General features: G+C 47.3%; 1 protein-coding gene across 1 annotated transcript in view; it reads left to right on the top strand.

Annotated features, from left to right (window-relative positions):
* LOC110516746 (ryanodine receptor 2) overlaps nt 1-16426 on the top strand; it is a 563076-nt gene that overhangs the window by 202273 nt on the left and 344377 nt on the right. Inside the window, exons 5-8 of the mRNA XM_036960048.1 lie at nt 3226-3300; nt 3979-4057; nt 7527-7639; nt 16029-16128. Of these exons, the coding sequence (XP_036815943.1) occupies nt 3226-3300; nt 3979-4057; nt 7527-7639; nt 16029-16128 (367 nt within the window). The remainder of the gene's footprint in view (nt 1-3225; nt 3301-3978; nt 4058-7526; nt 7640-16028; nt 16129-16426) is intronic.

The following is a 16426-nucleotide window of genomic DNA, read 5'->3' on the forward strand; positions in this document are numbered from 1 at the left end:
ATTTTGTTATGTTACAGCCTTGTTCTAAAATTGATTCAATTGTTTTTCCCCCTCAACAATCTACACACAATACCCCATAATGACAAAGCAAAAAAAGGTTTCTAGAAATGTTAGCTAATTAATTAAAAATAAAAACAGAATTTTCACATTTACATAAGTATTCAGACCCTTCACTCAGTACTTTGTTGAAGCACCTTTGGCAGCGATTACAGCCTTGAGTCTTCTTGGATATGATGCTGCAAGCTTGGCACACCTGTATTTTGGAAGTTTCTCCCATTCTTCTCTGCAGATCCTCTCAAGCTCTGTCAGGTTAGATGGGGAGTTTTGGTGCACAGCTATTTTCAGGTCTCTCCAGAGATGTTCGATCGGGTTCGTCCAGTCTCTGGCTGGGCCACTCAAGGACATTCAGAGACTCGTCACGAAGCCACTCCTGCGTTGTCTTGGCTGTGTGCTTAGTGTTGTTATCCTTTTGGATGGCCCCAGTCTCAAATCAAATCAAATCAAATGTTATTTGTCACATACACATGGTTAGCAGATGTTAATGCGAGTGTAGCGAAATGTCTGAGGTCTTGAGCGCTCTGGAGCAGGTTTTCATCAAGGATTTCGCTGTACTTTGCTCCGTTCATCTTTGCCTTGATCCTGACTCCCAGTCCCTGACACTGAAAAACATCCCCACAGCATGATGCTGCCACCACCACCATGCTTCCCCGTAGAGATGGTTTCCTCCAGACGTGATGATTGGCATTCAGGCCAAAGAGTTCAATCTTGGTTTCATCAGAACAGAGAATTTTGTTTCTCATGGTCTGAGAGTATTTTGGTGCCTTTTGTCAAACTCCAAGCTGGCTGTCATGTTCCTTTCACTGAGGAGTGGCTTCTGTCTGGCCTCTCTACCATAAAGGCCTGATTGGTGGAGTGCTACAGAGATGATTGTCCTTCTGGAAGAAGCTCCCATCTCCACAGAGGAACTCTAGAGCTCTGTCAGAGTGACCATCAGGTTCTTGTTCACCTCCCTGTCAAAGGCCCTTCTCCCCTGAATGTTCAGTTTGGCCGGGCGGTCAGCTCTAGGAGGAGTCTTGGTGGTTCCAAACTTCTTCCATTTAAGAATGAAGGAGGCCACTGTGTTCTTGGGGACCTTCAATGCTGCATAAATGTTTTGGTACCCTTCCCCAGGTCTGTGCCTCGACACGATCCTGTCTCAGAGCTCTACGGACAATTCCTTCAACCTCATGGCTGGGTTTTTGCTCTGACATTCACTGTCAACTGTGGGATCTTATGTAGACTGTTGTGTGCCTTTCTAAATCATGTCCAATCAATTGAATTTACCACAGGTGGACTCCAATCAAGCTGTAAAACATCTAGAGGTCGATGGAAACAGAATGAATCTGAGCTCAATTTGGAGTCTCATAGAAAAGGGTCTGAATACTAATGTAAATAAGGTCTCTGCTTTTTTATACATTTGCAAACGTTTCTAAAAACCTGTTTTCACTTTGTCATTATGGGGTATTGTGATGTCATTATGGGATATTGTGATGTCATTATGGGGTATTGTGATATCATTATGGGGTATTGTGATGTCATTATGGGGTATTGTGATGTCATTATGGGGTATTGTGATGTCATTATGGGGTATTGTGATGTCATTATGGGGTGTTGTGATGTCATTATGGGGTATTGTGATGTCATTATGGGGTATTGTGATGTCATTATGGGGTATTGTGTGTAAATTGCTAAGGGAAAACACATATTTAATCCATTTGAGAATAAGGCTGTTACGTAACAAAATGTGGAAGAAGTCAAGGAGTCTGAATACTTTCCAAAGGCACTGTAGGTAGGAGGAAAGCGACAAGGCAACAGGATAGATAATCAACAGTAGCAGCAGCGTATGTGATGAGTCAAAAATAGTTATTTTAGCTATTTTGTTAACTTTTTAAGCAGTCCCATGACTTTTTTGAGTAGAAGCTGTTTCAGCGTCCTGAGGGGGAAGAGGCGTTGTCGTGCCCTCGTCACGACTGTGTTGGTGTGTTTGGACCATGGTTGGTCCTTAGCCATGTGGACAGAGGAACTTGAAGCTCCACTACAGTCGATGTGAATGAGGGCGTGTTCTTTGGAGACCGCGATCAGCTCCTTTGTCTGGCTGACATTAAGGGAGTGGTTGTCCTGGCAACACACTGCTGCAGAGATGGTTGTCCTTCAGGAAGAATCTCCCATATCCGTAGAGGAACTCTGGGGCTCCTTCAGAGTGACCATCGGGTTCTTGGTCACTTCCCTGACCATGGCCCTTCTCCCATGATTTCCTGGCACCACACTGCCAGGTCTCTTACCTCCTCCCTATAGGCTGTCTCATCGTCGGTGGTGATCAGGTCACCACCATCGTGTCATCGGCAAACTTGATGATGGAGTCATGTTAGAGTCGTGCGCGGCCACGCAGTAATGGGTGAACAGGAAGTACAGGAGGGGACTGAGCACGCACCCCTGAGGGACCCCTGTGTTGAGAGTCAGCATAGCGGATGTGTTGTTGCCTACCCTCACCACCTGGTGGCGGCCCGTCAGGAAGTCCAGGATCCAGTTGAAGAGGGTGGTGTTTCATTCCCATGATCCCCAGCTTAGTGATGAGCTTGGAGGGCACTATATTGTGTTAAACGCTGAGATGTAGTGTATGAATGCTGAGTTGTAGTGTGGAGAGCAATAGAGATTGCGCCATCTGTGGATCTGTTTTGGCGGTATGTGAATTGGAGTGGGGTCCAGGATGTCTGGAATGATGGTGTTGATGTGAGCCACGACCAGCCTTTCAAAATATTTCATGGCTGCAGATGTGAGTGCAATAGTCATTTAGACAGGTTACCTGCATTCTTGGGCACGGGGACTATGGTGGTCTGCCTGAAACATGTCGGTATTACAGACTGGGTCAGGGAGAGGTTGAAAATGTCAGTGAAGACACGTGCCAGCTGGTGCTCTGAGTACGAGTCCTGGTAATCCGTCTGGTCCTGCAGCCTTGTGAATGTTAACCTGTTTAAAGGTCTCACTCACATCGGCTACAGAGATTGTGATCACGCAGTCGTCCAGAACAGCTGGTGCTCTCACGCATGTTTCAGTATTTCTTGCCTCGAAGCGAGCATAGAAGGCATTTAGCTCGTCTGGTTAGATCTTAGTCGTGGTTAGTAACAGTATTGTACGTGTAAACTAGTTCCTGAATGTGTCTCTTGTCTCTCTGTCTCTGTCCTGTAGACGGCCCAGGGAGGGGGCCACCGCACCTTACTGTACGGACACGCTGTTCTGCTACGACACTCCTACAGCGGCATGGTGAGTCCCTCTGCAGTGTGTCCGGAGACCCAAATACAGGAAATAACATGTACTTGAATCAGTGTCACAATCTTCCATTCCAGGTTTGTGCTCTGTGATGTCAGTCAGTTGTGGTCGTCATCTGTGTTGTGGTTGTCATCATCTTTGTTGTGGTTGTCATCTGTGTTGTTGTTGTCATCATCTGTGTTGTTGTTGTCATCATCTGTGTTGTGGTTGTCATCATCTGTGTTGTGGTTGTCATCATCTTTGTTGTGGTTGTCATCTGTGTTGTGGTTGTCATCATCTTTGTTGTGGTTGTCATCTGTGTTGTTGTTGTCATCATCTGTTTTGTGGTTGTCATCTGTGTTGTGGTTGTCATCATCTTTGTTGTGGTTGTCATCTGTGTTGTTGTCATCATCTGTTTTGTGGTTGTCATCATCTTTGTTGTGGTTGTCATCTGTGTTGTGGTTGTCATCATCTTTGTTGTGGTTGTCATCATCTTTGTTGTGGTTGTCATCTGTGTTGTGGTTGTCATCATCTTTATTGTGGTTGTCATCATCTTTGTTGTATTCTTGTCTGTATTTTCTAGTGATACACGAGTTGCTGAGCCAGTCAGACAAGGCAATAGGAGACTGGATTCTACCATGTTGTGTCTGGTTGTGTTGAGGAATAATTGGCTTCTTTTGTTTCTCTGTCTAGTACCTCTGTTGCCTCGGTACCTCCCGATCCTCAACCGACAAACTGGCGTTTGATGTTGGACTGCAGGAAGACACAACAGGTAGGTCTCTTTCTCTTCTTCTTTCCCAACAGCCATAGTATAGCTAGTACAGTCAGATGAGACAACATTACCAAGCCATATTGTAGTGTTATGTTGCCATGCAAGCTTCAGAGAGAGAGAGAGATGTTTCTGATGCTGGGTTTTATGAGTTCCCATAGTAAGACTGTTGTGATGCTGTGTGGGTGTGGACGTTTACTATGTTGTGTGTCGGTGTGTGTGCCATGCTGACTGTGGTTACTAGACCCCAGACCCTGCTGGAGGTTACTAGACCCCAGACCCTGCTGGAGGTTACTAGACCCCAGACCCTGCTGGAGGTTACTAGACCCCAGACCCTGCTGGAGGTTACTAGACCCCAGACCCTGCTGGAGGTTACTAGACCCCAGACCCATTCTGGAGGTTACTAGACCCCAGACCCTGCTGGAGGTTACTAGACCCCAGACCCTGCTGGAGGTTACTAGACCCCAGACCCATTCTGGAGGTTACTAGACCCCAGACCCTGCTGGAGGTTACTAGACCCCAGACCCTGCTGGAGGTTACTAGACCCCAGACCCTGCTGGAGGTTACTAGACCCCAGACCCTGCTGGAGGTTACTAGACCCCAGACCCATTCTGGAGGTTACTAGACCCCAGACCCTGCTGGAGGTTACTAGACCCCAGGCCCTGCTGGAGGTTACTAGACCCCAGACCCTGCTGGAGGTTACTAGACCCCAGACCCTGCTGGAGGTTACTAGACCCCAGACCCTGCTGGAGGTTACTAGACCCCAGACCCTGCTGGAGGTTACTAGACCCCAGACCCTGCTGGAGGTTACTAGACCCCAGGCCCTGCTGGATGTTACTAGACCCCAAGCCCTGCTGGAGGTTACTAGACCCCAGGCCCTGCTGGAGGTTACTAGACCCCAGACCCTGCTGGAGGTTACTAGACCCCAGGCCCTCAGTGTTGCTGCTGGAGGTTACTGGACTCCATACCCTCAGTGGTGCTGCTGGAGGTTACTAGACTCCAGACCCTGCTAGAAGTTACTAGACTCCAGACCCTGCTAGAGGTTACTAGACTCCAGGCCCCGCTGGAGGTTACTAGACTCCAGACCCTGCTGGAGGTTACTAGACCCCAGGCCCTGCTGGAGGTTACTAGACTCCAGGCCCCGCTGGAGGTTACTAGACTCCAGACCCTGCTGGAGGTTACTAGACCCCAGACCTTGCTGGAGGTTACTAGACTCCAGACCCTGCCGGAGGTTACTAGACCCCAGACCCTGCTGGAGGTTACTATACTCCAGACCCTGCTGGAGGTTACTAGAACCCAGACCCTGCTGGAGGTTACTAGACTCCAGACCCTCAGTGTTGCTGCTGGAGGTTACTAGACTCCATACCCTCAGTGGTGCTGCCTGTGGTTACTAGGTTCCTGTCTGTCCTGCAACAACCTGGCTGCTACATGAACGATCTCATAAACTCATTCTACACACAATACCCTGTAATGACGGAGCAAAAACAGGTTTTAAAAATGTGTGTAAGTTTATAATAAAAACCCCTGAAATATCACATTTAAATAAGTATGCAGACCCTTCACTCAGTACTTTGTTGAAGCAACTTTGGCAGTGATTACAGCCTAGAGTCTTCTTGGGTATGACGCTACAAGCTTGGCACACCTGTATTTGGGGAGTTTCTCATATTCTTCTCTGCAGATCCTCTCAAGCTCTGTCAGGTTGGATGCAGAGCGTCGCTGCACAGCTATTTCCAGGTCTATCAAGAAGTGTTTGATCTGGTTCAAGTCCAGGCTCTTGGCCGGGCCACTCAAGGACATTCAAAGACTTCTCCCAAAACCACTCCTGCGTTGTCCTGTTGGAAGGTGAACCTTCCCCCCCAGTCTGAGGTTCTGAGTGCTCTGGAGCGGGTTTTCATCAAGGATCTCTCTGTTCTTTGCTCCGTTCATCTTTCCCTCGATCCTAACTAGTCTTCCTGCCACTGAAAAACATCCCCACAGCATGATGCTTCTACCACCGTGCCAAGTTTCCTCCAGACGTGAAGCTTGGCATTCAAGTCAAAGAGTTCAATCTTGGTTTCATCAGACCAGAGAATCTTGTTTCTCATGGTCTGCCTTTTGGCAAACTCCAAGCAGGCTGTCATGTGCCTTTTACTGAGGAATGGCTTCCGTCTGGCCATTCTACCATAAAGGCCTGATTGGTGTAGTGCTACAGAGATGGTTGTCCTTCTGGAAGTTTCTCCCATCACCACAGAGGAACTCTGGAGCTCTGTCAGAGTGAGCATCGGATTTTTGGTCACCTCTCTGGTTAAGGCCCTTCTCCCCCGATTGCTCAGTTTAGCCGGGCGGACAGATCTAGGAAGAGTCTTGGCGGTTCCAAACTTCTTCCATTTAAGAATGTGTTTTTGGGGACCTTCAAATGCTGCAGACATTTTTTGGTACCCTTCCCCAGATCTGTGCCTCGACACAATCATCTCTCGGAGCTCTACGGACAATTCCTTCGACCTAGTGGCTTGGTTTTTGCTCTGACATGCACTGTCAACTGTTGGACCTTTATATAGACAGGTGTGTGCCTTTCCAAATCATATCCAATCAATTAAATTTACCACAGGTGGACTCCAATGAAGTTGTAGACACAGGAGGCATTTGAGCTCAATTTCAAGTCTCAAAGCAAAGGGTCTGAATACTTATGTAAATAAGGTATTTATGTAAAAAAATATATACATACCATTTCTAAAAACCTGTTTTTGCTTTGTAATTATGATGTACTGTGTGTAGATTGAGGATTTTTTTAAAAATCATTTTGAGAATAAGGCTGTAACGTAATAAAATGTGGAGAAAGTCAAGGGGTCTGAATACTTTCCGAATGCACTGTATATAGATAGGGAGAGAGAGCTCAGAGAGAGAGAGATAGAGAAAATGAGAGAGAGAGAGAGAGAGACAGAGGCTCAGAGACAGAGAGAGAGACTCAGAGACAGTGAGACAGAGGCTCAGAGACAGTGAGACAGAGGCTCAGAGACAGAGAGACAGAGGCTCAGAGAGGTAGTCTCAGCCATATCCCCCTGTCTCGTCTCTGACAGGAGAAGCATGTCCACCCTGCCTCCAAGCAGAGGTCAGAGGTCAGAGAAGGTTACTGAGATGTCACCATAGTTTCAGCCATATCCTCCTGTCTCGTCTCTGACAGGAGAAATATGTCCACCCTGCCTCCAAGCAGAGGTCAGAGGTCAGAGAAGGTTACTGTGATGCCACCATAGTCTCAGCCATATCCTCCTGCCTCGTCTCTGACAGGAGAAGCATGTCCACCCTGCCTCCAAGCAGAGGTCAGAGGTCAGAGAAGGTTACTGTGATGCCACCATAGTCTCAGCCATATCCTCCTGTCTCGTCTCTGACAGGAGAAGCATGTCCACCCTGCCTCCAAGCAGAGGTCAGAGGTCAGAGAAGGTTACTGTGATGCCACCTTAGTCTCAGCCATATCCTCCTGTCTCGTCTCTGACAGGAGAAGCTTGTTGGTGGACCATCCACCCTGCCTCCAAGCAGAGGTCAGAGGGAGAGAAGGTCCGAGTCGGGGATGACCTCATCCTAGTTAGCGTGTCATCAGAACGGTACCTGGTGAGTCTCTGATACCCTTTTCACACTGTCACACTGACAACAACCAAACCGTGTTGCCTTGGAGATTTCATTTTTGCTTAGTCCTTTTAGCAACTATGACAGATCATGCTAGCTCAGTTCACCTTGGTTTGTCTCAGTTTAATCTGGCAAGTGTGAGAAGGCAACACGGAGCAGGTGTGATCTGTCTATAGAGTGGACCAGTGTATTACACAGAAATGTTCTTGTCATCTGGACAGGCTATTAGATTCTCCTTGTCAGTCCCGTTTGGAACCAGAACTCAACAAACCCAAAACAGGAGCAAAAATCAACTGGTACACAGGTCCACTCCACCAGTAAACAGTACATTTAATATAATACACAGGTCCACTTCACCAGTAAACAGTACATTTAATATAATACACAGGTCCACTCCACCAGTAAACAGTACATTTAATATAATACACAGGTCCACTCCACCAGTAAACAGTACATTTAATATAGTACTCAGGTCCACTTCACCAGTAAACAGTACATTTAATATAGTACACAGGTCCACTTCACCAGTAAACAGTACATTTAATATAGTACACAGGTCCACTCCACCAGTAAACAGTACATTTAATATAATACACAGGTCCACTTCACCAGTAAACAGTACATTTAATATAGTACACAGGTCCACTTCACCAATAAACAGTACATTTAATATAGTACACAGGTCCACTCCACCAGTAAACAGTACATTTAATATAGTACACAGGTCCACTCCACCAGTAAACAGTACATTTAATATAGTACACAGGTCCACTCCACCAGTAAACAGTACATTTAATATAATACACAGGTCCACTTCACCAGTAAACAGTACATTTAATATAGTACACAGGTCCACTTCACCAGTAAACAGTACATTTAATATAGTACACAGGTCCACTCCACCAGTAAACAGTACATTTAATATAGTACACAGGTCCACTCCACCAGTAAACAGTACATTTAATATAGTACACAGGTCCACTCCACCAGTAAACAGTACATTTAATATAGTACACAGGTCCACTCCACCAGTAAACAGTACATTTAATATAGTACACAGGTCCACTTCACCAGTAAACAGTACATTTAATATAGTACACAGGTCCACTTCACCAGTAAACAGTACATTTAATATAGTACACAGGTCCACTTCACCAGTAAACAGTACATTTAATATAGTACACAGATCCACTTCACCAGTAAACAGTACATTTAATATAGTACACAGGTCCACTCCACCAGTAAACAGTACATTTAATATAGTACACAGGTCCACTTCACCAGTAAACAGTACATTTAATATAGTACACAGGTCCACTTCACCAGTAAACAGTACATTTAATATAGTACACAGATCCACTTCACCAGTAAACAGTACATTTAATATAGTACACAGGTCCACTCCACCAGTAAACAGTACATTTAATATAGTACACAGGTCCACTCCACCAGTAAACAGTACATTTAATATAATACACAGGTCCACTTCACCAGTAAACAGTACATTTAATATAGTGCACAGGTCCACTTCACCAGTAAACAGTACATTTAATATAATACACAGGTCCACTTCACCAGTAAACAGTACATTTAATATAGTACACAGGTCCACTCCACCAGTAAACAGTACATTTAATATAATACACAGGTCCACTTCACCAGTAAACAGTACATTTAATATAGTACACAGATCCACTTCACCAGTAAACAGTACATTTAATATAGTACACAGGTCCACTCCACCAGTAAACAGTACATTTAATATAGTACACAGGTCCACTTCACCAGTAAACAGTACATTTAATATGGTACACAGGTCCACTCCACCAGTAAACAGTACATTTAATATAGTACACAGGTCCACTCCACCAGTAAACAGTACATTTAATATAGTACACAGGTCCACTTCACCAGTAAACAGTACATTTAATATAATACACAGGTCCACTTCACCAGTAAACAGTACATTTAATATAGTACACAGGTCCACTCCACCAGTAAACAGTACATTTAATATAATACACAGGTCCACTTCACCAGTAAACAGTACATTTAATATAGTACACAGGTCCACTTCACCAGTAAACAGTACATTTAATATAGTACACAGGTCCACTTCACCAGTAAACAGTACATTTAATATAGTACACAGGTCCACTTCACCAGTAAACAGTACATTTAATATAGTACACAGGTCCACTCCACCAGTAAACAGTACATTTAATATAGTACACAGGTCCACTTCACCAGTAAACAGTACATTTAATATGGTACACAGGTCCACTCCACCAGTAAACAGTACATTTAATATAATACACAGGTCCACTCCACCAGTAAACAGTACATTTAATATAATACACAGGTCCACTCCACCAGTAAACAGTACATTTAATATAATACACAGGTCCACTCCACCAGTAAACAGTACATTTAATATAGTACACAGGTCCACTCCACCAGTAAACAGTACATTTAATATAGTACACAGGTCCACTCCACCAGTAAACAGTACATTTAATATAGTACACAGGTCCACTCCACCAGTAAACAGTACATTTAATATAGTACACAGGTCCACTCCACCAGTAAACAGTACATTTAATATAGTACACAGGTCCACTCCACCAGTAAACAGTACATTTAATATAGTACACAGGTCCACTCCACCAGTAAACAGTACATTTAATATAGTACACAGGTCCACTCCACCAGTAAACAGTACATTTAATATAGTACACAGGTCCACTTCACCAGTAAACAGTACATTTAATATAGTACACAGGTCCACTCCACCAGTAAACAGTACATTTAATATAGTACACAGGTCCACTCCACCAGTAAACAGTACATTTAATATAGTACACAGGTCCACTCCACCAGTAAACAGTACATTTAATATAGTACACAGGTCCACTCCACCAGTAAACAGTACATTTAATATAGTACACAGGTCCACTCCACCAGTAAACAGTACATTTAATATAGTACACAGGTCCACTCCACCAGTAAACAGTACATTTAATATAGTACACAGGTCCACTCCACCAGTAAACAGTACATTTAATATAGTACACAGGTCCACTTCACCAGTAAACAGTACATTTAATATAGTACTCCACCCTAACCCTCCTGTTATACCACTCCACCCTAACCCTCCTGTTATACCACTCCACCCTAACCCTCCTGTTATACCACTCCACCCTAACCCTCCTATCATACCACTCCACCCTAACCCTCCTGTTATACCACTCCACCCTAACCCTCCTGTTATACCACTCCACCCTAACCCTCCTGTTATACCACTCCACCCTAACCCTCCTATCATACCACTCCACCCTAACCCTCCTGTTATACCACTCCACCCTAACCCTCCTGTTATACCACTCCACCCTAACCCTCCTATCATACCACTCCACCCTAACCCTCCTGTTATACCACTCCACCCTAACCCTCCTGTTATACCACTCCACCCTAACCCTCCTATCATACCACTCCACCCTAACCCTCCTATCATACCACTCCACCCTAACCCTCATATCATACCACTCCACCCTAACCCTCCTGTTATACCCCTCCACTCTAACCCTCCTATCATACCACTCCACCCTAACCCTCCTGCCATACCACACCACCCTAACCCTCCTATCATACCACTCCACCCTAACCCTCCTATCATACCACTCCACCCTAACCCTCCTGTTATACCACTCCACCCTAACCCTCCTATCATACCACTCCATCCTAACCCTCCTGTTATACCACTCCACCCTAACCCTAACCCTCCTATCATACCACTACACCCTAACCCTCCTATCATACCACTCCACCCTAACCCTCCTATCATACCACTTCACCCTAACCCTCCTGCCATACCACTCCACCCTAACCCTCCTATATCATACCACTCCACCTTAACCCTAACCCTCCTATCATACCACTACACCCTAACCCTCCTATCATACCACTCCACCCTAACCCTCCTATCATACCACTCCACTCTAACCCTCCTATCATACCACTCCACCCTAACCCTAACCCTCCTATCATACCACTCCACCCTAACCCTCCTGTCATACCACTCCACCCTAACCCTCCTATCATACCACTCCATCCTAACCCTCATATCATACTACTCCACCCTAACCCTCCTGTTATACCAATCCACTCCACCCTAACCCTCCTATCATACCTCTCCACCCTAACCCTCCTATCATACCACTCCACCCTAACCCTCCTATCATACCACTCCACCCTAATCCTCCTATCATACCACTCCACCCTAACCCTCCTATCATACCACTCCACCCTAACCCTCCTGTTATACCACTCCACCCTAACCCTCCTATCATACCACTCCACCCTAACCCTCCTGTTATACCACTCCTCCCTAACCCTCCTATCATACTACTCCACCCTAACCCTCCTGTTGTTCCACTCCACCCTAACCCTCCTATCATACCACTCCACCCTAACCCTCCTGTTATACCACTCCTCCCTAACCCTCCTATCATACCACTCCACCCTAACCCTCCTGTTATACCACTCCTCCCTAACCCTCCTATCATACTACTCCACCCTAACCCTCCTGTCGTTCCACTCCACCCTAACCCTCCTATCATACCACTCCACCCTAACCCTCCTGTTATACCACTCCACCCTAACCCTCCTATCATACCACTCCACCCTAACCCTCCTGTTATACCACTCCTCCCTAACCCTCCTATCATACTACTCCACCCTAACCCTCCTGCTGTTCCACTCCACCCTAACCCTCCTATCATACCACTCCACCCTAACCCTCCTGTTATACCACTCCACCCTAACCCTCCTATCATACCACTCCACCCTAACCCTCCTGTTATACCACTCCTCCCTAACCCTCCTATCATACTACTCCACCCTAACCCTCCTGTTGTTCCACTCCACCCTAACCCTCCTGTTATACCACTCCTCCCTAACCCTCCTATCATACTACTCCACCCTAACCCTCCTGTTGTTCCACTCCACCCTAACCCCCCTATCATACCACTCCACCCTAACCCTCCTGTTATACCACTCCTCCCTAACCCTCCTATCATACTACTCCACCCTAACCCTCCTGTTGTTCCACTCCACCCTAACCCTCCTGTTATACCACTCCACCCTAACCCTCCTGTTATACCACACCTCCCTAACTCTCCTATCATACTACTCCACCCTAACCCTCCTATCATACAACTCCACCCTAACCCTCCTGTTATACCACTCCTCCCTAACCCTCCTATCATACTACTCCACCCTAACCCTCCTGTTAAACCAATCCACTCCACCCTAACCCTCCTATCATACTACTCCACCCTAACCCTCCTGTTATACCACTCCATCCTAACCCTCCTATCATACTACTCCACCCTAACCCTCCTGTTATACCAATCCACTCCACCCTAACCCTCCTGTCATACCATTCCACCCTAACCCTCCTGTTATACCACTCCTCCCTAACCCTCCTATCATACTACTCCACCCTAACCCTCCTGTTGTTCCACTCCACCCTAACCCTCCTATCATACCACTCCACCCTAACCCTCCTGTTATTCCACTCCTCCCTAACCCTCCTATCATACCACTCCACCCTAACCCTCCTGTTGTTCCACTCCATCCTAACCCTCCTATCATACTACTCCATCCACCCTAACCCTCCTGTTATACCAATCCACTCCACCCTAACCCTCCTGTCATACCATTCCACCCTAACCCTCCTGTTATACCACTCCTCCCTAACCCTCCTATCATACCTCTCCACCCTAACCCTCCTATCATACCACTCCTCCCTAACCCTCCTATCATACTACTCCACCCTAACCCTCCTGTTGTTCCACTCCACCCTAACCCTCCTGTTATACCACTCCACCCTAACCCTCCTATCATACCACTCCACCCTAACCCTCCTGCCATACCACTCTACCCTAACCCTCCTATCATACCACTCCACCCTAACCCTCCTATCATACCACTCCACCCTAACCCTCCTGTTATACCACTCCACCCTAACCCTCCTATCATACCACTCCACCCTAACCCTCCTATCATACCACTCCACCCTAACCCTCCTGCCATACCACTCCACCCTAACCCTCCTGTCATACCACTCCACCCTAACCCTCCTATCATACCACTCCACCCTAACCCTCCTGCCATACCACTCCACCCTAACCCTCCTGTTGTTCCACTCCACCCTAACCCTCCTGTTGTTCCACTCCACCCTAACCCTCCTGCCATACCACTCCACCCTAACCCTCCTGTTGTTCCACTCCACCCTAACCCTCCTGTTATACCACTCCACCCTAACCCTCCTGTTATACCACTCCACCCTAACCCTCCTATCATACCACTCCACCCTAACCCTCCTGTTATACCACTCCTCCCTAACCCTCCTATCATACTACTCCACCCTAACCCTCCTGTTGTTCCACTCCACCCTAACCCTCCTGTTATACCACTCCTCCCTAACCCTCCTATCATACTACTCCACCCTAACCCTCCTGTTGTTCCACTCCACCCTAACCCCCCTATCATACCACTCCACCCTAACCCTCCTGTTATACCACTCCTCCCTAACCCTCCTATCATACTACTCCACCCTAACCCTCCTGTTGTTCCACTCCACCCTAACCCTCCTGTTATACCACTCCACCCTAACCCTCCTGTTATACCACACCTCCCTAACTCTCCTATCATACTACTCCACCCTAACCCTCCTATCATACAACTCCACCCTAACCCTCCTGTTATACCACTCCTCCCTAACCCTCCTATCATACTACTCCACCCTAACCCTCCTGTTAAACCAATCCACTCCACCCTAACCCTCCTATCATACTACTCCACCCTAACCCTCCTGTTATACCACTCCATCCTAACCCTCCTATCATACTACTCCACCCTAACCCTCCTGTTATACCAATCCACTCCACCCTAACCCTCCTGTCATACCATTCCACCCTAACCCTCCTGTTATACCACTCCTCCCTAACCCTCCTATCATACTACTCCACCCTAACCCTCCTGTTGTTCCACTCCACCCTAACCCTCCTATCATACCACTCCACCCTAACCCTCCTGTTATTCCACTCCTCCCTAACCCTCCTATCATACCACTCCACCCTAACCCTCCTGTTGTTCCACTCCATCCTAACCCTCCTATCATACTACTCCATCCACCCTAACCCTCCTGTTATACCAATCCACTCCACCCTAACCCTCCTGTCATACCATTCCACCCTAACCCTCCTGTTATACCACTCCTCCCTAACCCTCCTATCATACCTCTCCACCCTAACCCTCCTATCATACCACTCCTCCCTAACCCTCCTATCATACTACTCCACCCTAACCCTCCTGTTGTTCCACTCCACCCTAACCCTCCTGTTATACCACTCCACCCTAACCCTCCTATCATACCACTCCACCCTAACCCTCCTGCCATACCACTCTACCCTAACCCTCCTATCATACCACTCCACCCTAACCCTCCTATCATACCACTCCACCCTAACCCTCCTGTTATACCACTCCACCCTAACCCTCCTATCATACCACTCCACCCTAACCCTCCTATCATACCACTCCACCCTAACCCTCCTGCCATACCACTCCACCCTAACCCTCCTGTCATACCACTCCACCCTAACCCTCCTATCATACCACTCCACCCTAACCCTCCTGCCATACCACTCCACCCTAACCCTCCTGTTGTTCCACTCCACCCTAACCCTCCTGCCATACCACTCCACCCTAACCCTCCTGTTGTTCCACTCCACCCTAACCCTCCTGTTATACCACTCCACCCTAACCCTCCTATCATACCACTCCACCCTAACCCTCCTGCCATACCACTCTACCCTAACCCTCCTATCATACCACTCCACCCTAACCCTCCTATCATACCACTCCACCCTAACCCTCCTGTTATACCACTCCACCCTAACCCTCCTATCATACCACTCCACCCTAACCCTCCTATCATACCACTCCACCCTAACCCTCCTGCCATACCACTCCACCCTAACCCTCCTGTCATACCACTCCACCCTAACCCTCCTATCATACCACTCCACCCTAACCCTCCTGCCATACCACTCCACCCTAACCCTCCTGTTGTTCCACTCCACCCTAACCCTCCTGTTATACCACTCCACCCTAACCCTCCTATCATACCACTCCACCCTAACCCTCCTGCCATACCACTCTACCCTAACCCTCCTATCATACCACTCCACCCTAACCCTCCTGCCATACCACTCCACCCTAACCCTCCTGCCATACTACTCCACCCTAACCCTAACCCTCCTGTCATACCACTCAGCAGTGTTTTATTTCCTCCTTCTCCCTGCAGCACCTGTCGTATGGTAACGACAGCCTGCACGTGGACGCAGCCTTCCAGCAGACCCTCTGGAGCGTGGCTACCGTCTGCTCTGGCAGCGAGGTGGCCCAAGGTGGGTCACAGACACACACACACACACACACACACACACACACACACTGTTCCAAGGTGGGTCACAGACAATTACACACACACACACACACACACTGTTCCAGGGTGGGTCACAGACACTTACACACACACACACACACACACACATTTACACACACACACACACACACACACACACACACACACACACACACACACACACACACACACACACTGTTCCAAGGTAGGTGTCTGTTTCTGCCCCAGATTGAGACTTCTCCAGGATTAATGGAGGGATGCCCTGGACTGACACCCATAAA

The sequence above is a fragment of the Oncorhynchus mykiss genome, chromosome 23 (assembly GCF_013265735.2).
Source record: "Oncorhynchus mykiss isolate Arlee chromosome 23, USDA_OmykA_1.1, whole genome shotgun sequence".
NCBI lineage: Eukaryota > Metazoa > Chordata > Actinopteri > Salmoniformes > Salmonidae > Oncorhynchus > Oncorhynchus mykiss.